Below are 25,947 nucleotides of genomic sequence, written 5' to 3' on the forward strand. Positions count from 1 at the left end.
ACATAAAAGAAAATATGTTCGTAATAAATGAACAAATAGGAAATCTCAGCAGGGAAAGAGAAAAGCCAAAAAGAACCAAATGGAAATTCTGGAACTAAAAAATACAGTATCAAAATTTTAAAATCATTAGATGAGCTTAGGGTTAACTCAGATGAAAGAGGAGTCATGAACTTGAAGACAGATTACTAGAAATTATCCTATCTAAAGAACAGAGAGAAATAGACTTTTAAAAAATTGAACAGACTAGTGTCCTATTGGAAAATACCAAAATTTTGAAAGGAGGATGAGCCATCAAATCTGCACCAGAGGATTAATGTATATGTAAACGGAATCACACAAGAAAGAATGGGGCAGAAAAAAATATTTGAAAAAATAATTGCTGAAATTTTCCCAGATTTTATAAAACCATAAACTCTAGCAGGATAATTTTTTTTAAATGCCCTAGGCACATCATAGTCAAATTGCTGAAAACCAAACTTAAAAAAAAATTGAAAGCAGCCAGAGAAAAGTGACACATTATCTGTAGAGATACAAAGATATAAAGGACTGCTCATCAAAAACAATGGAGGCCAGAAGATAGTGGAAAGACATTTTAAAATGCTAAAGGATTAAAACAAACACAGTCAACCCAGAATTCTGTATCCCATGAAAATATTCTTCAAGAATAAAGATAAAATAAATATTTTTGGATAAATGAAGATTAAGAGAATTTGTCACTAGTAGATTTGCACTATAAGAAACACATATAAAGAAAGAAACAGGGCTTCCCTGGTGGCGCAGTGGTTGAGAATCTGCTTGCTAATGCAGGGGACACGGGTTCGAGCCCTGGTCTGGGAAGATCCCACATGCCGTGGGGCAACTGGGCCCGTGAGCCATGACTACTGAGCGTGCGCGTCTGAAGCCTGTGCTCCGCAGCAAGAGAGGCCGCGATAGTGAGAGGCCCGCGCACCGTGATGAAGAGTGGCCCCCACTTGCCACAACTAGAGAAAGCCCTCGCACAGAAACGAAGACCCAACACAGCCAAAAATAATAAATAAATAAATAAATAAATACCACTTCTGTGCAACAACTCCCACATTTCCATTTAAAAAAAAAAAGAAAAGAAAAAGAAAGAAAGAAACAGACAGAAATCAGTACAAGCAGTGACATGCTTCATCTCCTATTATATCCCACCAAGAACTCTGGACTCAGTGGTCTCTATATCCGCTACACACTTTCAAGCCTCCATGTTTTTACTCATACCATGCCAAGAATATTCTGATAAGATTGGAAAACCCCTACTCATCCTTCAAGATACAACTTAAATGGCCCTCTTGTATAAAATCTTTGTTTCATAGAAATAATCCCTGCAGCCATTTCACTTCCATAGCACTTTTTTTCCCCTCCTATACCGTATTTGTACATGCACACACACACAAAGGGCATCAATCACACTCTCCTATTACTTATGGGTCTGTCTTCCCACATAGACTGTGAGTTCCACAAGGGTAGAGACAATCACTTCTTGCTCTTGCATTCTCAGCATCAAAGAAGAATTCCTGGCATAGTATAAGGACTTGAATCATTCTTTTGCAAGGACAGGAATATTCTAAATAAAGCCTTGAACTCATGCACTGAAACAATTCAAAGGGATCAGATTAAGATGATGCCTGAATAATCTGTTCTGAATCACATGCATTCTCTGATTTGAAGTTAAATATTACAAATGAAAATGCCTTGCTTATAGATAAGCTATACTGAAATTAATGACTTAAGTTATAATCCTTAAATAAAGTGACATAAATTAATGATGAGGTACAAGAGATGGCAGGCATCTATCTTGTCCTATCATTCTGATGACTTTAAGATATACTGACATGACATAATTAGAACCTATTTTTACAAGCCATATCAAAATTCTTTGCCCTAGGAAAGCCAAAAGTGAGAGAAAAAATAAAATTTACTTATTTTTATCACTGTCCTGAGCACATATGTCTGTTGAAGGAGACAATGACAAATTCTCACTGATACTTCTTCAGATTACAGTCATACATCCATTAAAGTTATATATTAAGATGTGAGTGACAAAAAAAAAAAAGAAACTCTTTCTTGTACTTTTCCTCAGAACCACTAACCCTCTTTGCCTGCAAAGAAAAGAGAATTCTGTTCATAGCTTTTACTGTCATATAAATTTATAAGAATAGACCACTTTTCCCTTAGCTGTTCACCAGGTAAGTTTGTGTGTATTTTCACTAAGATTTAGAGCACCTTCTGTAGAGGAGATCACCATTTACTCAACCCACTACTGACTCATAATAAGAAAAGGAAAGAAAAAAAAAAAAAGCAAGTACCTTAATTTTAGGAGTTAAGAAAATTTCCCTTTATTCTTAAATTTCATCACTGCCCTGGACTAACTTATCACCTCTGATAAAAGCTGGCAGACCTACCATTTCCGCTGCTACAAAGTCAGACAAAGGAAACAGTGATGTGAAGGTCAAGGCAGCTAATCGCTAATCACTACACATTAAGCAAGTAAACAAAAGGAGAAAGATAAAATTAGGAAAGGTAATTAGATTTCTTTTCAGTTAATATGACATATCACCATGTTTTAATCTGTGAAAAGAACCGGTCCTATCTAGGGCTGGGAAACAAATACTAATTTTAAAAATTTAAATACTTATTTTTTCACTGGTTTTTAAAAAAACTATCACCTTAAGAAAAACTGCTAACCTTCTATATCATTGTCATCTGATTATCATAACATGGTGAGGTTGTACACCAAACCCCATTTCACCTTTGTAAAAATTGAGACTCAGAGAGTTTCCCAAGGACACTTGGCCAGTAAGTGTCAACAAGAATCAAACCTTAGTGTTTTACCTCCAAATACTACACTTCCTCAACCTTATAATGCATTCCTCCTCTCTCCCCACCATTTTAAAGTTTCTGAAGTAAGAATGTGTCTTAAAATCTATTATCGGTAAGTATTATTTCTGCTTTTACTTGAAAACTCTTTGTTATTTTTTTTATAACTTTATTTATTTATTTTTGGCTGCGTTGGGTCTTCGTTGCTGTACGCGGGCTTTCTCTTGCGGTGAGTAGGGGCTCCTCTTCCTTGCCGTGCGTGGGCTTCTCATTGCGGTGGCTTCTTTGTTGCGGAGCACGGGCTCTAGGAGCACAGGCTTCAGTAGTTGTGGCACAAGGGCTCAGTGGTTGTGGCTTACGGGCTCTAGAGCGCAGGCTCAGTAGTTGTGGTGCACGGCCTTAGTTGCTCCGCAGCATGTGGGATCTTCCCGGACCAGGGCTCGAACCCATGTCCCCTGCATTGGCAGGTGGATTCTTAACCAATGCGCCACCAGGGAAGTGCCTCCTTGAAAACTCTTTAAGTTGATGGTGTATCATATAATCACTAACATACTAGAACATGAAAAAAATAAGTAATAGATAAAAACCAGACTCACAAATACTTACGTGAATTAGTAATGTCATAAAATTGCCTTAGTTTAGGTTTAAAATTTAATCTTTGTTTAATCTGCCTCCACTCTGATTGGTATAACAGAAATAATTTTAAATGTACTTCTATACCCTCATATTTGATAATGATTTCTTTAGAAGTGAAGTTGCAGGTGGGGAAAATTAACCTTTTTATTTGAAAAGAAACATAAGTTCCATGAGGGCAAGGACCATAATCATACGTCAGTTTTTTTTTTTTATATAACTGTATACTAAGCACCCAGCACAGAGCCTGATACACATATGTGTTCAATTTTGTTGAATGAATAAATGAACAGAGGACTCTATCAAGGGATTATTATTAATGTGATAGTAAGTTCTCTTATAGATAGGGGAAAAAATTACTGAAGCAGACAGATACCCTTAATTCAACCTAATATTATACCTCCATCATAATAAGGGGGCATGATATAGAAAGTTAGCAGTTTTCTTTTTTTTTTTAGCAGTTGTTCTTAAGGTGACACTTTTTTTAAAACCAGTTAGCACACTCCTACCCTTGGGGTATTGTCACGAAGGGACTGGAGCTAGTTGATTTAATCACACTATCACTCTCAGTAAAGGAAGTGGATTCTGGTTAATGCTGTAGAGACGTTATTAACTGACATATGTAAATATCATAATCTTTCACAAATATAAGATGTTTAAAACAAATTCCAGAAACCTGGTGATAGAACTATCCACTCACTTCAGCAATTAAACTGTTGATAGTTTAAGGACATGAATAACAGAAATGTTTCTCATTCCCCTAGATGCTATATTCTAATTTACTACAAGAAGACTTCCCCATTAAAACAAGCAAGGCCACCCCACCATTGCTGGAGGTAACGAATAAAATACATTTTGTTTTTACACGTTCAGCATAAACATTAACCCTGAGTGAATGAAATTATGGTTTTCACTCACTGAAACAAAAGCATGAGAAATTACTTGTATTCTTTTAAAAATGGTCTCAAACTGGTGGCAAACTGAAGCCTTAAGATAACAGTACTGGGTAAAATGATGAGTAGTTATGGAAAACAGTATGTTGATTCCTCAAAAAATTAAACATAGAATTGCAGTATGATCAGCAATTCTACTTCTGGGTATATATGCAAAAAGAAGGGAAAACAGGAATTCAGACATTTATACACCCGTGTTCACAGCAGCATTACTCACAACAGCCAAAAGGTAGAAGCAATCCAATGTCCTTTGACAGATGAATAAACAAAATGTGGTATATACATACAATGGAATGTCTATTCACCCTTAAAAAGGAAAAATTCTGACACATGCTATAACATGGATGAACCTTTAAAACACGCCAGTTACAAAAGGACATAAGTATGATTCTACTTATATGAGGTCAAATTCACAAATATGAACAGCCAAATTCACAGAGACAGAAAGTAGAATGGTTGTTGCCAGGGACTGAGGGGAGAGGGTAATGGAGATTTAGTGTTTAATGGGCAGAGATTTTCGGTTTGGGAAGATGAAAAAGTTCTAGAGATGGATAGTGGTGATGGTCATATGACAACGTACAATGTACTTAATGTCACAGCATTGTACAGTTAAAAATGGTTAAAGCAGCATATTTTATGTTATGTCTATTTTACCACAATAAACAAGAAAGATTAAAAGCACTGGAATTACTGAATATAGGAAACCAGAAAGTAGCTTCTGGACATAAGACAGCATTGCCTTGAGGATTCCTCAGGAAAATTGCTACCAGGGGCAGTCACACTGACAAGTTTAAACCTTGAGACTCTATAGGTATGACACGTATATTTTGACCCACTCCTCCATATTCTTTTACTCTAGGGGTTCAGATCACAATGCTTAGCCCACCCTATGACACCTGCGCATTCCAAAAGACCTGATTATCTACACAAGGTGTGAAGAAAGGAGGAGTGTCCCCAGCCAAACACTTGCACTGGGATCTGAACAGACTTACAAATTTCAAAGAGGAATTTAGCCAGGCACTCCAGAGAAAATATTAATAGTAGGCTGCTGACAGGGCTTCGTCCTATTCAAATACACACTAGATTCAAGAATAATCATTAACCTTACTGCATTCTTTTGACCCCCTGGCTTCTCAGTCTTTGAAAACAAGGGATAGGCAACCTTTGATCTCAAATGAATCCATGTTTTCCCTCATAAAAATCACATAATAGTTGGCAAAGTACAAGAGCAAAGAATAAATAAGGTACACTAGTGTCAACTCCAAATGCATCGAACCATGATTTAAATATAAAGAATGAAACCAAAATGTACTAGAAGAAAACAAGGATGAATTTCTTTATAACTTTAGTTAAAGACTAGTAAACCAAAAAAGGAAAAAACAAAACAAAAAAAAAACAACAAAAAACCTCCAGCAAACAAAATTTTGCATGGCAAAAACCATACTAAGTAAAACAAACATGAATGACAATTTGTAAAAATTATTAGTAACTTAGATCACAGAGAGAGCTAATCTCCCTAAGAGCTAAAAATTAAGAAAAAGACCAACAACACAATAGCGAAATAGGCAAAAAGCATACACAGTGTCTCGCCTACCAAAGAAAGAAAAAATATACATGAATAGCTCTTAGACAAATAGAGATGAATCCAATCCAAATGAGCAAATTAAAACTACAATGAGAGAGCAATTCTTATCTATTAGATTGGTAAAAACCCAAAAGTTTGACAATTTCTACTGGAGGTTGGGGGCAACATGAATTTTCCTACATTGTTCTAGGGAGTAAAAAGTGGTATAACCCCAATTTTCCAAGTTTATAAGTTTATATTTGGGTGTAGTATCTACTGTTTGTTTCACATATGCCTTTTAGGTGCACACTATGCTTTAAGGTATATACAGGAAATTAAGAAATCACTAGAAGCCCGCATACCACAATGAAGAGTAGTCCCCGCTCGCTGCAACTAGAGAAAGCCCATGTGCAGCAACAAAGACCCAACACAGCCAAAAAAAAATTTTTTTAATATATATACATAAATTAATTAATTAATTAAAAAAAAAGAATGGCTTCATTGAGGGAATCATAATACAGTCTCTAATCTGAAAGCCTCATATTTTATGACGGCTCATTTCACATGCATCAACAGAGTCAACTATTATGCAACCTAAGATCTTAAAAAACAAATAAAACAACAAAACAAAACTTAGAAAGAGAAAGGGAATAAGAGAAAGGAATTTTAATTCAAAGAAAGAAGCATATATTCCATAGTAACACTTCAAATGCTGAAGTATTTCAGACTGGATATAAGTTCATAATCCTCCTGTTAGTATACATACTAACAACCAATGGGGAACAGAATACAGAAACTATTGGCAGCTAATAAAAATGATAAAAGTAGGCCATTTAGGTGATTTTTCAAAGATTTTTAATATCTCAGAATACTTATACTAGAGCTCTATATACTTTTCTCTTATTAATATCAGTGCATAGGATCGGACAAGTGGAAATTAAAAGTATGAATATATATCTTCCTTGGCTGAAAACAAATACACTGAATTTTTTTGGTTTTTTTTGCTGCCCCTTCTCTCCCCACCCATCACCTTTCACCTATTTTTTGTATTCTCAGGAGTTAGCATGGCTGGTCTACTGCCTGGTTTTTATAAATTAATTAATTAATTAATGGCTGCATTAGGTCTTCATTGCTGCGCACGGGTTTTCTCTAGTTGCAGCTAGCGGGGGCTACTCTTCGTTGTGGCGCGCGGGTTTCTCACTGCAGTGGCTTCTCTTCTTGCGGAGCATGGGCTCTAGGTGCATGGGCTTCAGTAGTTGTGGCAAGTGGGCTTCAGTAGTGGTGGCTCGCAAGCTCTAGAGCACAGGCTCAGTAGTTGTGGCTCACGGGCCTAGTTGCTCTGTGGCATGTGGGATCTTCCTGGACCAGGGCTCAAACCCATGTCCCCTGCACTGGCAGGCGGATTCCTAACCACTGCGCCACCAGGGAAGCCCCTGTTTTTATAAATAAAGTTTTGATGGAACACAGCCACACTCATTCATTTACATATTGTCTAGGACTGTTTTCATACTATAATGGCAGAGTTAAGTTGTTGTGACAGAGACTGTATGGTCTGAAAAGTAAATACAAAAATATTTATCATCTAGACCAGCAGTCCCCAAACTTTTTGGCACCAAGGACTGGTTTCATGGAAGACAATTTTTTCCATGGACGGGCAGCAGGGAGATGGTTCAAGCAGTAATGTGAGCAATGGGAGCAGCAGATGAAGCTTCGCTCACTTGCCCGCAGCTCACTTCCTGCTGTGCGGCCCAGTTCCTAACATGTCGTACCAGTCCGCAGCCCGGGTGTTGGGGACCCCTAACTTCTTCTGTTTGCTGACCACCATGGTAAATGACCATGGCATTCCTGATAAAATTAATTGCTACATATACACCTCACCAGACTTTCTGAAATAACTGAAAGGAGTTTAAAGACCAGCTTGAGCTGAACTTTCTCAATGATCGTTCTTAACATTTATTTCATTAAAAAAAAACTCTACAGTTCAGATGGTGATTTCTAGGTAACAATGTCCAGGTAGCAGTGCAAATGGTGCATATAAAATAACTACTGTGAGGGAGTTCCCTGGTGGCCTAGTGGTTAGGATTCCAGGTTTTCACTGCCGTGACCCAGGTTCAATCCCTGGTCAGAGAACTGAGATCCTGCAAAGCCGCGAGGCGTGGCCAAAAAAAAAAAAAAACCCCAAAAACAAAATACAAAACTGTTGTGAGCCATCACAAATAAAGTAGTAACATCTGCATGTAATTAAAATAGAATTGTTCTTTGTTGCTTAAAGTAGCATGTATACATCATTGTTTTTATTAATATTTTGACCCTAGCCATAATTTTAATATTTCATACTTAAATAATCAAATTTAAGAGCAATATTCTAGTTACTGATGACCTCTGTTAAACCAACAAAGAGATCCATGTTGTCACTGTCTTGGCTTTCACCTTGGATAAGTCAAAATGCTAAAGCATGCCAAAAGATATAGTATACACCTCGGCTACACAAGAATATAACTTCCTGGTGGACATACCCACTTAAGTGCCTCACAAACACCTCAAACAGCATGTTTTCTAACCAACCTACTTCCCTTTCTTCTATTCCCATCCTCCATTTGGTCACCAAAGCCATAATGTTGAAGTCACCTTAGTTTCTCCTTTCTCACATTAAATCAATCTCTAAGTTCTGCTAGTTTACCTCTATATATTTTTCAACTTTGTCCCCTCCTTTTCAACCCTCCCATCACTGTAACAGTTTAGAACATAGTGATTTTTTGCTAGACTACTGTGATAATCTTCTGAGATTTCTGCATCTGGTCACATATCTACCCTTCAGAATGCAGCAAGTGTCAGAAAATGATTCCAGGAAGCCTGGAAACTTGGTTGCATTCAATATGCAACAGAAGAAGGTGGGAGACATCCAGATAGAAGGAAGAGCATTCACAAAAAGTGAGTCTGGGTAAGTGGAACATGGAAACTGTCAGGCAAGTCAGAATGGCTGGAGTGTTGGATGAGGTGAGAGATGAGGTAAGGAAAGTATTAAGTGGTAAGATCATGAAGATCTTTGTGAGCTTCAAATTATAATTCCGTTTCCTATTGATTCCCACATGCCAGACAAATCAAAAAACCTGCTGCCAGGATACAAAATTAATGCACAGAAATCGCTTGCATTTCTATACACTAATGACGAAAAATCTGAAAGTGAAATTAAGAAAACACTCCCGTTTACCATTGCAACAAAAAGAATAAGATATCTAGGAATAAACCTACCTAAGGAGACAAAAGACCTGTATGCAGAAAATTATAAGACACTGATGAAAGAAATTAAAGACGATACAAATAGATGGAGAGATATACCATGTTCCTGGATTGGAAGAATCAACATTGTGAAAATGACTCTACTACCCAAAGCAATCTACAGATTCAATGCAATCCCTATCAAACTACCACTGGCATTTTTCACAGAACTAGAACAAAAAATTTCACAATTTGTATGGAAACACAAAAGACCCCGAATAGCCAAAGCAATCTTGAGAACGAAAAATGGAGCTGGGGGAATCAGGCTCCCTGACTTCAGACTATACTACAAAGCTTCAGTAATCAAGACAGTTTGGTACTGGCACAAAAACAGAAATATAGATCAATGGAACAGGATAGAAAGCCCAGAGATAAACACACACACATATGGTCACCTTATCTTTGATAAAGGAGGCAAGCATATACAGTGGAGAAAAGACAGCCTCTTCAATAAGTGGTGCTGGGAAAATTGGACAGCTACATGTAAAAGTATGAAATTAGAACACTCCCTGACACCATGCACAAAAATAAACTCCAAATGGATTAAAGACCTAAGTGTAAGGCCAGACACTATCAAACTCTTAGAGGAAAACATAGGCAGAACACTCTATGACATACATCACAGCAAGATTCTTTTTGACCCAGCTCCCAGAGAAATGGAAATAAGAACACAAATAAACAAATGGGACCTAATGAAACTTAAAAGCTTTTGCACAGCAAAGGAAACCATAAACAAGACCAAAAGACAACCATCAGAATGGGAGAAAATATTGGCAAATGAAGCAACTGACAAAGGATTAATCTCCAAGATTTACAAGCAGCTCATGCAGCTCAATAACAAAAAAACGAAGAACCCAATCCAAAAATGGGCAGAAGACCTAAATAGACATTTCTCCAAAGAAGATATACAGATGGCCTACAGACACATGAAAGAATGCTCAACATCATTAATCATTAGAGAAATGCAAATCAAAACTACAATGAGATATCATCTCACACCGGTCAGAATGGCCATCATCAAAAAATCTAGAAACAATAAATGCTGGAGAGGGTGTGGAGGAAAGGGAACACTCTTGCACTGTTGGTGGGAATGTAAATTGATACAGCCACTATGGAGAACAGTATGGAGGTTCCTTAAAAAACTACAAATAGAACTACCATACGACCCAGCAATCCCACTACTGGGTATATACCCTGAGAAAACCATAGGTCAAAAAGTGTCATGTACCACAATGTTCATTGCAGCTCTATTTACAATAGCCAGGACCTGGAAGCAACCTAAATGTCCATCGACAGATGAATGGATAAAGAAGATGTGGCACATATATACAATGGAATATTACTCAGCCATAAAAAGAAATGAAATGGAGGTATTTGTAATGAGGTGGATGGAGTTAGAGTCTGTCATACAGAGTGAAGTAAGTCAGAAAGAGAAAAACAAATACAGTATGCTAACACATATATACGGAATCTAAGGAAAAAAAAAAAAAAAAAAAAAAGGCCATGAAGAACCTAGTGGCAAGACGGGAATAAAGACACAGACCTACTAGAGAATGGACTTGAGGATATGGGGAGGGGGTGGGGTGAGATGGGACAGGGTAAGAGAGTGTCATGGACATATATACACTACCAAATGTAAAATAGATAGCTAGTGGGAAGCAGCCGCATAGCACAGGGAGATCAGCTCGGTGCTTTGTGACCACCTAGAGGGGTGGGATGGGGAGGGTGGGAGGGAGGGAGATGCAAGAGGGAAGAGAAATGGGAACCTATTGTATATGTATAACTGATTCACTTTGTTATAAAGCAGAAGCTAACACACTATTGTAAGGCAATTATACTTCAATAAAGATGTTTAAAGAAAAAAAAAAAAAACCTGCTGCCACAGACAATATTCAGAGGAAGAAAAAGAAGAAAAACAACTCACTGTTTAAAGTCCCATCTCAAAAGCCACTTCATTCTTTCAACCTTTCTGCCTGAATCGTCTGCCACTAATTGAATGTTGTGTCTCTCTTCCAGGCTCTCACAACCTTATATGTATCTCACTCTTTTTCACTATGAATGTCTGACCATCATGTTGCTTGAATGTAAATTCTACAACCCAGACTTTATCTCAACTGTGACTAACTTAAAGTTCCCAAATTATTATGTTTATCTGTGTTTCTGAAGTGCCAAAAGGCACTGGTGTATAATAAAGAAGAAATGATAGTGGGAAGACAAAACCCACTCTTTACTCTTCTACCTTTAGATAGTTGCAATAAAGAAGAAACTTGAGAGCTCTAAAAATGGGATGTGGAAACCATTTTTGATTTTATGGCTACTTCCCATCCCTAAGGATCAGTAATCTAGACCCACACACATTTAAAACAGTTTTAGATGATACTCTGGAATTCTAAAACAAGCAACTGAGAGATCTCAGTAGCAAAAGGTAGACACTTCCAGTATTACAGAAGTAGACACTAATTTAGGGTGTGACAGCAAGGAAGGATATACATATTAAATAGTGGATGTTGTCACTTACCTGTCGAATTGACATGGTACAGAGAATATACAGGAAGATGAAGGAACAGTCTGTGGTATCATCCCCCAGCAGATTTCGATGAGACAGTCCTTGGATGTAGGAAAGGGGGGTGAAAGGGAGCTTTGCCACCACTCTACCATCAAATCTAAAAAGGAAAAGACAAAGAACTGTTATTTTTGGAAGACAGACAAGGCTCTTAGTTCCAGAGAAGAATCTGGGACAAAAATAGAACTCTAAGTCCCTTGATCTCTAAAAAATAAAGAAAGGATGATATTCTAAAAAGAGACTTGAAGTATAAGGATGTAAGGAAGGACCTAGATTTTTCCCATCAATCTTTTTCTAAACTAGTGATTCTTAATTTTTTCAGTACCAGGATCCTTTAACACTCTGAAAACTTATTGAGGACCCTAAAGAGGTTTTACTTAGAGGTTATATCTATCAATATTACTGTTTTATAAATTAAAACAGAAATTTTAAACCATTTATCAAATCATTTAAAAGGTAGCAATATTCAGTATGTTAACACAAGTATTTTTATGGAAAATATATTTTCCATAAAGAAAAAGAATTTAGTGAGAAGAAAGGCTTTTTTTCCCCCAATCTCTTTAATGTTTTACTTAATAGAAAAATGTTGGATTCTCATAGCTGCTTCATTACTCAGGCTGTCGCAATATTACACACCCTATGAAGCCTCTGGAAAATTCCACTGTACATTCATGAGAGAAGGAGAGTGAAGAAGGCAAATAACATCTTAGAATTATTACAACAATAATTTTTACCTCAAGGACCTCCTAAAAGTCTCACAGACCTCCAGGGATCCCCAGACCACACTTTGAGAACCACTGTTCTAAACCATGACACCAATAAGATTTTAAGAACCCTCTTTTCCAAGACTCAAAGATTCCCAGTATATACACATTAAACAGGATAAACACTTCTGGAGAGAAATTCATGGAATATACATAGCGGTGAATGAAAAATGGCATACATAATACTCTGAGATAACTTTTAACATACTTCTAATGTTTGAAAGTAATTCCTTTTACTTTTTCTAAAATAGGAAAGAAGAATGTTCTGAAAAGAGAAAATCTTAGAAAAAACTAGAAGAAAATATGTATCAGTGTTTATTTTGAGGTGCTGGGGATATAAACTTCTTTTATACTTTTCTATGAATAAGCTGTACAGTCAGACAATATTGAGAATTATAAATTAATGTGATTAAGGATAGTGATACTTCATAATATTAGAAAAATATATGACAGCATCAGTTACATTATCCAAATAAAGTCTTTAACTCCAGTTAAAATATCTAGAACATTCCCTCTTAGAAAAACATTTGGTATTTAGAATGTTTCTATAGAGGGAGAGGGAAAAGAGAGGTAGCATTACCATCTTTTTCATTGGGGAAAAAAATCCCTAAATATCCATATTAACTATTGTGGTTATAAAGATCTTCTTATACAGCTGAACTCCAAAGAATATAAATAGAATGAATTTGACATATTCTATACATATGTATGATTGTCCACTTACTATTTCCAACTGCTTTCCTAGTATATAGTTTGCACAGGGTAAGGGCTCAATCATGAACTGTTACTTGGATATGACGAAAATATTTAAAGATCTGCTTGAAGTAGTTATTCTTATCTACTAACCTCACAAAAGCAAAACAAAGTATTGTAATAACTTTTCCAGGAGGAGATATTCCCATTCACTCACAGGAAGTATTATACACAGTTGTTCCAATATTTCCTGGTTATATGCTGTATGCAGTATACTGTTCTACATACGCCACTCTACTCTCCATCTGTAGAGTTAAACTGTGAGGAGTAGGGCTGGAATAAATATAGCCCGAAATGTTTAGCCCTCTTATTGCTAACATACACACCCAACAAATTCATCTTATATAGTAATTTTATTCCTTGACATTTTTGACTTGAAATTGTAGCCAAAAAGAAAATCTTTTACAACTAATAAATGAATTCAGTAAAGTTTTGGGATGGAAATCAACATACAAAAATCAGTTGCATTTCTATATACCAACAATGAACTATATGAAAAAATAAATAAAACAATCCCATCTACAATAGCATCAAAAACAATAAAATACTTAGGAATAAATTTAATCAAGGAGGTGAAAGATATATACACTGAAAACTATAAGACATTGATAAAGAAACTGAAGAAGACACAAATATATGGAAAGATATCTATGTTCATAGACTGGAAGAGTTAATATTGTTAAAATGTCCATACTATCCACAGTCATCTACAGGGCTTCCCTGGTGGCACAATGGTTAAGAATCCACCTGCCAATGCAGGGGACACAGGTACAAGCCCTGGTCCGGGAAGATCCCACATGCCGTGGAGCAACTAAGCCCATGTGCCACAACTACTGAGCCTGCGCTCTAGAGCCCACGAGCCACAACTACTGAGCCTGCATGTCACAATTACTGAAGCCCGCATCCTAGAGCCCGTGCTCCACAACAAGAGAAGCCACCACAATGAGAAGCCTGCGCATCACAATGAAGAGCAGCCCCCGCTCCTTGCAACTAGAGGAAGCCCGTGCACAGGAAGACCCAAGGCAGCCAAAAATAAATAAATAAAATAAATAGATTTATTAAAAACAACAACAACAAAGTCATCTCTAGATCCAATACAATCTCTAATCAAAACTCTACTTTTCACAAAAATAGAAACATCAATACTAAAACTCATATGGAACCATAAAAGATCTTGAATAGGCAAAGCAATCTTGAGAAAGCTGGAGGTATCAAACTTCCTGATTTCTAACTATGTTACAAAGCTATAGTAATCAAACCAATATATTACTGGCACAAAAATAGACATGCAGACCAATAGAATAGAATAGAGAGCCCAGAAATAAACCCAGTCAACTAATATCTGACAAGAGCCAGAAATGCTCAGTGGGGAAAAGGATGGTCTCTTCAATAAATGGTGCTGGGTAAACTGGATATTCACATGCAGAAGAATTACACTGGACCCCTATCATACACTACTCACAAAAATTAACTCAAAATGGATTAAGGACTTAAACATGAGACCTGAAACTGTAAAACTTATAGAAGAAAACATAGGGGAAAAAGCTCCTTGACATTGGTCTTGGCAATGATTTTTTTGGATATGACACCAAAAGCACAAGCAACAAAAATCAACAAATGTGACTACATCAAACTAAAAAGCTTCTGCACAGCAAAAGAAACAACAAAATGAAAAGGCAAACTATGAAATGGGAGAAAATATTTGCAGACTATATATCCGATAAGGGGTTAATATCCAAAATATATAAGGAATTCGTACAACTCAATAGCAAAACAGCCCCCCAAATAATCCAATTAAAAAGTGGGCAGAGGATCTGAATAGACATTTTTCCAAACAAGACATACAAATGGCCAAGAAGTACATGAAAAGGTGGTCAACATTACTAACCATCAGGGAAATGCAAATCAAAACCACAATGAGATTTCACCTCATGCCTGTTAGAATGACTATTATCAAAAGGACAAGAGATAACAAATGCTGGCAAGGATGTGGAGAAAAGGGAATCCCTGGGCACTATTGCTGGGAATGTAAATTGGTACAGCTACTATGAAAAACAATATGGATGTTCCTCAAAAAATTAAAAGTAGAACTACCATATGATCCAGAAATCCCATTTCTAGCTATTTAGCCAAAGGAATTGAAATAAACTATCTCAAAGAGATCTGTACTCCCATGTCATTGCAGTATTATTCATAATAACCAAGATATGGAAACAACCTAAGTGTCCACCGACAGATGAATGGATAAAGAAAATGTGATATATCTACTGTATACAAGTCTGACAGAGAAAGACAAATACTGTATGACATCACTTATATGTGGAATCTAAAACAGCTGAACTCATGGAAACAGAGAATTAGATTGGTGGTTGCCAGAGGACGGGGGTTGAGGGAAATGGGGAGATGCTGGTCAAAGGGTACAAACTTCCAGTTTTAAGATGAATAAGCTCTGGGCTTCTAATGTACAGCATAGTAATTATAGTTAATACCATATTATATGCTTGAAAGCTAAGAGAGTAAGTCTTAATTGTTCTCACCGCCACCACAACAAAATGATATTTATGTGAGATGAAGGATTTGCTAACTGACCTTACTGTGGTAATCATTTGGCAATATGTATGTGTATCAAATTATCACTCTGTACACCTTAAACATACACAATGTTCTATATTATATGCCATTATATATCTCAATAAAGCTGGAAAAAAGCTTTAAAAGAAAAAGGAGAGAGAAAACCTTTCATGTCCTATAAGTGAGTTATTCATTTATGTGAAACTGAGCATTTAGTACGAATGAGACCTTAAACCAGCCACAAATATGAAGGAAAAAAACCCTTCAAATTAATTTTTCCAGGAGATTAGAGGCTTGCCATTGGAATAGCTAAGAATAGATACCATTACTGGTGTGTAGCCTAATAATGAAAAGAGTTAGGGAGAGAAAGAAAAAGGTGCAAAGAGAGAAATAGCTTATAATAGGTCGATTATTTCTTTAAGTGAACTTACTCTCTGCAGTTCCAGAGGGCAGGACCACTGCTCATGAGCAGAAGAACAAGCAGGCATATTTTGGTCCAGTAAAAGGAACCACTTTCATACTCTAAATACTACTCGGTAAAATTATATTATCTCAGAAACCATCAAGCTCCTCATCGTTGAAAATGATTAAAAATAATGGAAAATTATCTGCTAGAGGTATTATTGGAGGCATTTCCGTATTGACACAGAAGTAATGTGTTAAATGACTTTGAAGATCACTTCTAATTCTAAGATTTAATGTTTCAGCTTTATGGAAATGATCCAGAAGAGAAGCCAAAGACAAATAAATAGCTGAATTTGGTGCCTCTTGTTGCTACTCTGGCAATCTGGGAGCTCAAGTCCTTCCCATCTTAGTCTAACTTGAGGCTTTTTTCTATCAACAATTTTAAGACTAAAATAGATATTAGAGATAATGTATTCCATTCCATAATAAACAGATGATCAAGGTGAAACTAAGAGAAATTATACGAAAAATGAATAGTGATTGTTCAATACAATCAAAATATGTACTAGACTCTGTAATAATTGACACCCACATTAATTTTGTTTAGAACTGCTGAGGGATGGTGGGGTTTTTTTTTTCTATATGTTTTTTTTCCTTTTTTTCCCATTTAAATTTAAAATTCATACATACAAATATGATTAAATTTTGATTAAATTATTATTTGCTAATATTTTTAATGAAAAGAAAAAGAAAGGGGTGCATTCGGTTTCAATCCCAGCTATTGTCTGGACTGTCATGTCACATGAACAATGACGTTTTATCTGAGGATATGAAGATAGCATTGAATCCTATAGACTGGATATTCTGAACATCAGATCTGAAACGTCTGCTTTTCAATATATGTGAAATAAAACTTGGAATTCGCTCACCAAAAAAAAAAAAAAATGTACTAGACTTTTAATTTCACATACCAGCTTATAAAAATAGAGATACATTCTTTAACTTCTAGGTGTTCACAGTCCTAGACATAAGAAATATGTATATATTTAAATAGATTAAATATATATGTTTATATATATTTAAGTATATATATATTTATATATATACTTAAATATATATATATATATTTAAATTTCTGGGCTGGGCACAAAGACCAGAAAAAAAACATGAATACCATTCGGCAACCATGCTCCTTGGTATCTATCCAAAGGAGCTGAAAACATGTTCACAAAAAAACCTGCACACAGATGTTTATGGAAGCATTATTCATAATTGCCAACTGATGAACCTACAATGGCACCTCATTATCACCCAAAGTCCACAGTTTACATTAGGGTTCACTCTTGGGTTTTAATAAATGTATAGCAACATGTATCACCATTAAGTGTCACACAGAATAGTTTTACACTAAAAAATCCTCTGTGCTCTGCTTATTCATCCCTCCCTCACACCTAATCCCTGGCAACCACTGACCTTTTTACTGTCTCCAGAGCTTTGCCCTTTCTAGAATGTCATATAGTTGTAATCATATAGTAAGTAGCCTTTTCAGGTTGATTTCTTTCACTTAGTAATATGCATTTAAGGTTTCTCCATGTCTTTGCATGGCCAATAGCCCATTTCTTTTTAGCAATGAATAACATTCCACTGTCTGGATGTTCTACAGTTTACCCATTTACCAACTGAAGAACATCTTGGTTGCTTCCAAGTTTTGGCAATTATCAAGCTGCAATAAACATCTATGTGCAGCTTTCTGTGTGGACATAAGTTTTCAACTCATTTGGGTTCACTTTCACTTTTTATTCTACATTACTCTATACTGTTTGAATTTTTTAGAAGTACTTGTGTATTACTAGTATAAGAAAATTCTTTTTCTTTTTAAACTTTGGTTCTGATGCACATTCCTGGTTAAGATCTACTGCATAAGCTTTGGGAAGCTACCTGATATATCATAAACTAGTCATTTCAAATCATCAGGGAAAATATATTATTTGTTCCCTACCTGGTATTAACAATAGCTAAGTACTTGGTAAAGTTGGAAACTGACCACCAAAAAAAATTACAGATGAAACAAAATTTAAATATAACAAATAAAAAGTAGAAAAAAATTTATATAATCTGGTATGAGAAAGGCACTATTTATATAACAGAAAAGAGTAACAGATTTGACATAAAAATTAACATTGTCCATATATCTCAAAAAGACAGCTTAATAGTCTCAATAAATAAAAAATTCTTATAAAAAGAAAATAAGGGAAAGAACATGAACTAGAAATTTAGAAATAGATAAACATAATAAGTATATGAAAAGATGCTATATCTCACAAGAAATGCAAATTTTAAAAGAAATATTATTGTTTAGCTATTAGATTTGCAAATATTAAACAGATACATAATTCCCAGTAATGACAAATATATGAAGAAAGAACCACTCACAAGTACTGAGGGCAATAATCAAAAAATATAAATTAATAAAAACCTTTCTAGGGGAATTCCCTGGCAGTCCAGTGGTTAAGACTCCGTGCTTCCACCGCACGGGGTCGCGGGTTCGATCCCTGGTCAGGGAAACTAAGATCCCGCATGCTGTGCGGCAAGGCCAAAAAGAAAAAATTTCACCTAAGCAATACTGCTAGGATATGCCTGAGGAAAAAATAAGTATACACTGGTGTACATACTACCTGTGAAAATTCTGTGTGAAGATTAATAGAAGATTATATAAGTTAGGGTACATCCATTCAATGGAATACTGACAGACATTAAAAATGATTATGCAAGATGGGACTTCCTTGGTGGCACAGTGGTTAAGACTCTGCCCTCCCAATGCAGGGGGTCCGGGTTTGATCCCTGGTCAGGGAACTAGATCCCACATGCATGCTGCAACTAAGAGTTCGCATGCCACAACCAAGGAGCCCACGAGCCACAACTAAGACCTGGTGCCACCAAATAAATAAATAATTTTAAAAATCCTAGCCTGCGTGCAGCAATGAAGACCCAATGCAGCCAAAAAAAATAAAAATAAAAAAATAAATTTTAAAAAAATTAAAAATAATAAAAATCCTCTAAAAATGATTATGCAAGAGTTACACATACTGTATTTAAAAAATTATCACAGGTAACTATAGCAGGTTACAAAACAACCATTTTGGGGTATAAAAATTAATACATACAAATATCTAAATGTTTGTATACGGAGAGAAGAAGTACAGATCTTGAAAGGACACACACTCATTTGAGGAAGGCAGAGTGATCTTTACTTTATATTTTATACATTTATATATTATTGGAATTTTTCCAGTAAGAATTTATTACTTCAATGATTACAGAAAAAAATGTAATAAAAGGTTCCACCTGAGGGGAAAAATATGGCATTGTGAGAAAAATATATTTGAATCAGATGCCCCTCCCATAGAGCAGCCATTCATACCACGATATGTTCACAAATAACATTAAGAAAGGGAACCACATGAATATAAGGCAGCATTACCACTGGTAGAAATGGCCACCATTCTTTCTTCCTTTTCTTTTTTTTAAAATTCAGGTATAGGTGATTTACAATATTACATAAGTTTCCGGTGTACAACATAGTGATTCGCAGTTTTTAAAGATTATACTCCATTTAGAGTTATTATAAAATATTGGCTATATTCCCCACAGTTCTTTCTTAATCAGCCTATTTCGTTAGAACCCACCTGTACATAAGACTAAGGAATAAAATCAAATGCTGAACTTCAAGCAAAGCAGTGATTCAAATTTATTGTAGGTATCACACAATAAAGCCAAGACCAATAAGAATAGCTATACACACACACACCACTAACCTATAAAAATATTATTTTAAAAATCAGAAGTATGAGAAAAATAAGACGTTAAGCATCAAATTTTTAAAATATAGATGAGTACTTAGCTAGCTCTATACTGTCCAGAATGTGACAAATTAAAGAATATTTGAGTATTTGAGTTGTACCAATGAAGCTTACTAGTTAACTACAAAATCTTTCAGTGTTTGGTTTGCCTGGTAATCCACGGTGATATATACCCAAGAAATGAGAGAAAGCATAGCAGTGAAAAAAGAATACTGAGTTTAGAGTTATAAGTTAGAAATTATGAGACTTCTAGAAACCTTGGGCAAGTTATTTAACCTTCCAAAGGTCCTTTTCAGCACTAAAGGTCTATGATTTTAGTAATCACTAGTTAAGTGGAAATTCTGTATTAAAATCATTTTGGACATCCCCTTTGGTGCCTCACCTAAGTAAAAATAACCACTCCCTTTCTCCCCCCTACTATATTTCACACACACATACATCTATTGTAACATCCATCAATGTATTGATTTGTTTGTCCTTTCTTTCCATAAAATTTTGATATTACTGAGGGCAGGGAACACACCTTATTTGTTATATTCTGATACCTAGCACAATGCCTGGCACAAAGTAGGCCCTTGACAGGTGGGAAGAGAAGAACATGGAGGTGGGGTGGGGGGTGGGTACAAGGAGAGAAAGAGACAGACAGGTAGAAATGAAGCAGGGGAGGAAGAGTAGGAGAAAGGGAAGAAAAAGAGTGAGTGAGGAAAATGCGTGGTAGTTCAGGTGAGCTCTGAAAGGTAATAAATGACAGCTTGTCATCTCTGGATACTTTCCCAGCTTCTGTCAAAAGCAGTCCCACAATTACTCAGGCCTGCTATATGCTAGTTTAGACAATAGTAACCTACCTTATCAGTAAACAAGATTATAGTTGTTAAGACTCTATTTTAAGAGTCAAAACATCTCTGTACGACTACCTTCATTTTGAAGCAGTTTGTTAGTAAGGAACTTAAAAAACCCAGGAGACATATTAAATTCTTTTTAGAGGACCCATAAAACCTTAGTCTTTGCCTTACACATAAGATATCCTCAATATTAAGAGGGTGAAAAAGTTATAATTGTATTCCATCAAAATTAAATTTCCCTTGATTTTGATAACTGGATTGAGGTTAAGTAAGAGAATGTCCATGTTCTTAGGAAATACACACTTGAGTAGTTATGGGTAAAGGGGCATGAAGCCTACAACAAACTCTTGAATGATTCAGAAAAATATACAAATAATGTATGAATGAGTACATATATGATATGGAGAAACAGAAAAAAGGAAAGCAAATGAGGCAAAATGTTAACAATTGTGAATCTGGTTAATCAATGTACTATTCTTGTAACTCTTCTGTAAATTTGAAATATCAAAATATTACCAAAAAAGTTAATTGTTCACATATACCCACACATACAGCAATATTTAGATAAAACCATATAAAAGGCTACTCACATAGAATTAAACATTCCCATTAGGGCAGTAAAACAAAAGCCAATTGCAAACATGGATTTCATTCGAACCTGGAAGGAAACCAACCAATTGTTATTTTACACTAGAGAAAAAGCACCACTAAAGCACACCCCAAAAGTTTTGGTTTCATGTCATTTTTAAAAGATGCTCCTTGGCAAAAAGCTGTTTATTGGCTAACCCACCCTCCACCTCCAAGGCCTCTTCTCCTTGCCAGCTTCTGATGAATACTATTGGGGTGGCCATATGACCCAACTCTGGCCAATGAGATGTAAGTACCAACCAGAACTTTTAAAAGGGACAAACTTGGCTAGCATCCCTTTAGGCCTTTTGCCCATACTTCTTGCCTGGAATGAAGAACATAATGCCTGACAGTAAAGCACCATCAAACAACCAAATGACCATAAGCTAAGGAAGGTTAACCTGAGTCCTTAGTGACATTACTGTGCTGCCACAGCAGCCCAGGACTACCAACCTCTGTACCTCTTGAGCAAGTGAAAAAAATTTTATATGTTTAAGCCATTATTAAGCATTTTGTTTCTTGTAGCTAACTTCTTTCTTGATTACATGTGCCATAAAAGTATAATCAAATAGAAGATCATAAAGATTAACAGTTTATCAGCAATTTTTATCTCTTCTTTCTGCAGTTTCCAAATTTGGTCTCATGAACATGTAATAATTGTGACAACAGGAAAGCTATTTTCAAAAAAATGCACTTCTAAATTATGATCTTTCTTAATAAGAATTTCAAGAAACAGAAGATAAAATAATATAGCAAAGGTCTCTTGGTAAGCAAAAGACAACTGTTGCACAGTTTAGATGTCCTGTGTTGAATATACAGAAATTAAGTAGAAAAATAAGTCAAGCCATATAATTAGCCTACCTGCACCTCAGAAAGACATGCTTGAACTCTACTCTTTATAAATAATGAGTAAATGGCTAATAAAATCACTTTTCCTTACACTTTATGATATGCCTGACCCTCAGATCAAAAGGCCTCTTAAAGAATAAAAGCCACAATAAAGGCCATCTATGATGCTCCAACTCCTATTTGGGATTACCAGGTCACCATAAAGCCAAAGATTCAGCAATAACATGAGGAAGAAAAAGAAAATAAGCTACTTCATTTGAAAACATAAGGGGGAAGCTAATAAAAACTGTGTGAAAGGGACAAATTATGACTTCGAGAGAGCCTTAAAAAAAAGCTATTCATATTACTAACATGAAGCTTCAGCCCAGTAGCATATTTTCACTTCTATTTGGTCCAGGAACAACCATGATATTATTTATACCCTGCATAACTATAAATTTCTGAAAAGGTAAGTGCAGTGTACTTGATGAAAATCAGGGTCTTTTGCTGAAAAACATGTGGTTTATCATGAAGTTATATTTAGGACTCTTACCATTGATAGATCCCTGTTATTATTCTTCAGTTTCTCTTCTTGCCGCTCTGCAAAGAATTAATGAACTGGTTAATATACACAGCGCTGAGCGCAAAGCAGATGTTAAACTGTCACTGCCTGATGACTATAATAGCACTTCTGTCTCAGTATCACTTAGTAAGATAAGCTGAATACATGGAATACTGTATACTTTGTACTAACAGAAAATTCAAATGCAGCAGGGCACCAAAATAGTTCAAATTAAATAAATAAAAATATTTAAAGTTTAATTTAAACTTTAAGTGTCTGAACTCTGTACATTAAGATATACTCTTGGGCTTCCCTGGTGGCGCAGTGGTTGAGAATCTGCTTGCCAATGCAGGGGACACGGGTTCGAGCCCTGGTCTGGGAAGATCCCACATGCCGCGGAGCAACTGGGCCCGTGAGCCGCAATTACTGAGCCTGCGCGTCTGGAGCCTGTGCTCCGCAACAAGAGCGGCCGCGATAGTGAGAGGCCCGCGCACCGCGACGAACAGTGGCCCCCGCTTGCCACAACGAGAGAAAGCCCTTGCACAGAAACGAAGACCCAACAAGCCAAAAATAAATTAAAAAAAAAAAAAAGATATACTCTTACTTTACATCAAAAGGAAGTATAACCATAATGACTGTACTTAGGTTTCAAGTATTAATTCCCCATCTGTTATGATTTTTTCCCCCTCTTTCAGTTTCTTTATGAGAGCATGGAGTCTAAAAATTAAAAGCCAATTAAGATGAATTTAAGATTCAGGTTCTTTCATATTACAGTCAAATCAATCTAAAAATAAGCATAGTTTCATAGTTAAGTCACTTGGAAAGCTAGGAAATTTGACATATATTTCAAGAAAATTGTTATATAGACAGAACCTAAACTGCTAAAGAAGTCTCAGCTGTACATTAATGACCTTATTTACTGTATTCCATCAACGTAAGGGACTTTATTGTACTTAAGAAGAAATTGAGGCCCAGCAAAGGAGAAGTGACTTCTCAGAGACCACACAGGTATTTTATGCCAAAGCCAGGATGAGAAACCAAGTTTCCCAACTCCCAACCCAATGATCTCTATATATACTATGCTACTGCTTTCTTTGATTATGCATTTTTATCACCAGGATCAATTTATTCAACAAATACTTACTGATTACCTACTAAATGCCGAGCACTTTTCTGAGCACTAGGGATAAATGAATGAACAAAACACACACAAATCCTCACCCTCACAGGAAGATTATGAAATTAAAATATAATACCCTCTAAAATAAAAAATATACAATTGGAATATATGAAACTTGTGTGAGGGCTGCAAGTGCAGGCAGTTAAAGGAAAGGAAGGAAGAAAAGGCCTACAGAAACCGCAGACTGGAGTGTAGTTTCCAAACAATGTACGGTGAGATGAATATATGCTTCCTTGTCTTAAATTGTTCCTATCCAGTTTGTTCTCCCTGGGGGGAAAGGATACAGGCAGGAGAAAGTGGGGATTATGAAGATATATGGAAGAAAATGAACAAAATGGGGTGGAACTAAGGTGTATCTCGGGGACTAGAGCTCTTTTTCTACCTGAGCAGCCCTCTTACAATGTAATAAGACTTTTTAAAATTGGGTGTTTGAAGATTGGGATGACTAGAAGGTAAACAGGCATAAAATCAAGTAGAGAGGGAAAAGGACTACCACTGAGACATGAAAAGAAAGGTATAGAAAAGCATCTATGCTAGAAACCTTGGCACATCCTTGACTCCCTACTCTATCTTCAATCAAACACCAAGTCCTATTAATTATACCTCATAAATACTTATGAAATCCACCTCTTCCCCTCCTTACTATCACTTCCTTAGTTAGGATTTCTAACATCTCTTAACCTATATTACTTTCAAGTCTCCTAACAGATCTGCCTCCAAACTTGTTCCCTCAAATCCATCTTCCACATAAATGCAGTCAGATCTACTTAAAAGGCAAAACTGAACAAAATCATGATACTCCTCAGCTTAAAATCCTTCCATGGCTTTTCATCCCAAGATCATGTTTCTTTTTTTTTTTGGCCACGCCACACGGCACGTGGGATCTTAGTTCCCCAATGAGGGATCGAATGCACCCCCTGCAGTGGAAGCGTGGAGTCTTAACTACTGAACTGCCAGGGAAGTCCCAAGATCATGTTTCACTATCACCTGCAAGTCCTGCATCTGGCCCCTGCTTACTTCTGCAGCCACATTTCCAACCGCTCCCATACATTTTTATGTTCTTACAATACCAAACAACTTTAAGTTCCTGTATATATGATGCTTTTCTCTTGATTCAGTGTGTTTGTTCACAAAGTCTCTTCTACCTTGGGTGACCAAGCGTCCCAGTTTTCCCCAGACTGTTCCAGTTTTAGCTCTGAAAATCTCACATCCCAACAAACTCCTCGGACTAGACAAATAGGGATGGTTGCCTACCCTACTTCCACCTAGACTGTTTTATCCTACCCCACCAAACCCTTTCCTGGCTAGCCTATACTCAACTTTTAAGCTTCAGCTCTTGTGTCACCTCCTTTTGACAATCTTGATTCCTTAAGCAATACTATTCTAAAAAACTTTCTACAATTATGAAAATATCTTATATCTGTGCTGTCAATACAGTAGTCACTAGCTACATGTAGCTACTGAGCAATGAAATGTGACCAGTATGATTGAGGAACTAAAATTTCAACTTCATTTATTAATAATTTTAATTAATTTAAAATCTGAACAGTCAAATGTAGCTACAGGCTGCTGTACTGGACAATGCAGTCTTAGACACCGGATTAGAAGTCCTTTCTTTATGCTTCTAGAATATTCCAAGCACATCTCTATCATTATACTCACCGAGTTTATACATTTTGTTATAATGATCTGTTTATGTACTTAACAATGCAACTAGATGGC

At 36.1% G+C, this 25,947-nt stretch overlaps 1 protein-coding gene across 1 annotated transcript in view; it reads right to left on the reverse strand.

Annotated features, from left to right (window-relative positions):
* TMCO1 (transmembrane and coiled-coil domains 1) overlaps positions 1–25,947 on the reverse strand; it is a 57,154-nt gene that overhangs the window by 12,598 nt on the left and 18,609 nt on the right. The window contains exons 4-6 of the mRNA XM_036869504.1: positions 23,037–23,083; positions 21,619–21,686; positions 11,789–11,933 (exon numbers count right to left, since the gene is read on the reverse strand). Of these exons, the coding sequence (XP_036725399.1) occupies positions 11,789–11,933; positions 21,619–21,686; positions 23,037–23,083 (260 nt within the window). The remainder of the gene's footprint in view (positions 1–11,788; positions 11,934–21,618; positions 21,687–23,036; positions 23,084–25,947) is intronic.

This window comes from Balaenoptera musculus, chromosome 1, assembly GCF_009873245.2.
Source record: "Balaenoptera musculus isolate JJ_BM4_2016_0621 chromosome 1, mBalMus1.pri.v3, whole genome shotgun sequence".
Lineage (NCBI taxonomy): Eukaryota > Metazoa > Chordata > Mammalia > Artiodactyla > Balaenopteridae > Balaenoptera > Balaenoptera musculus.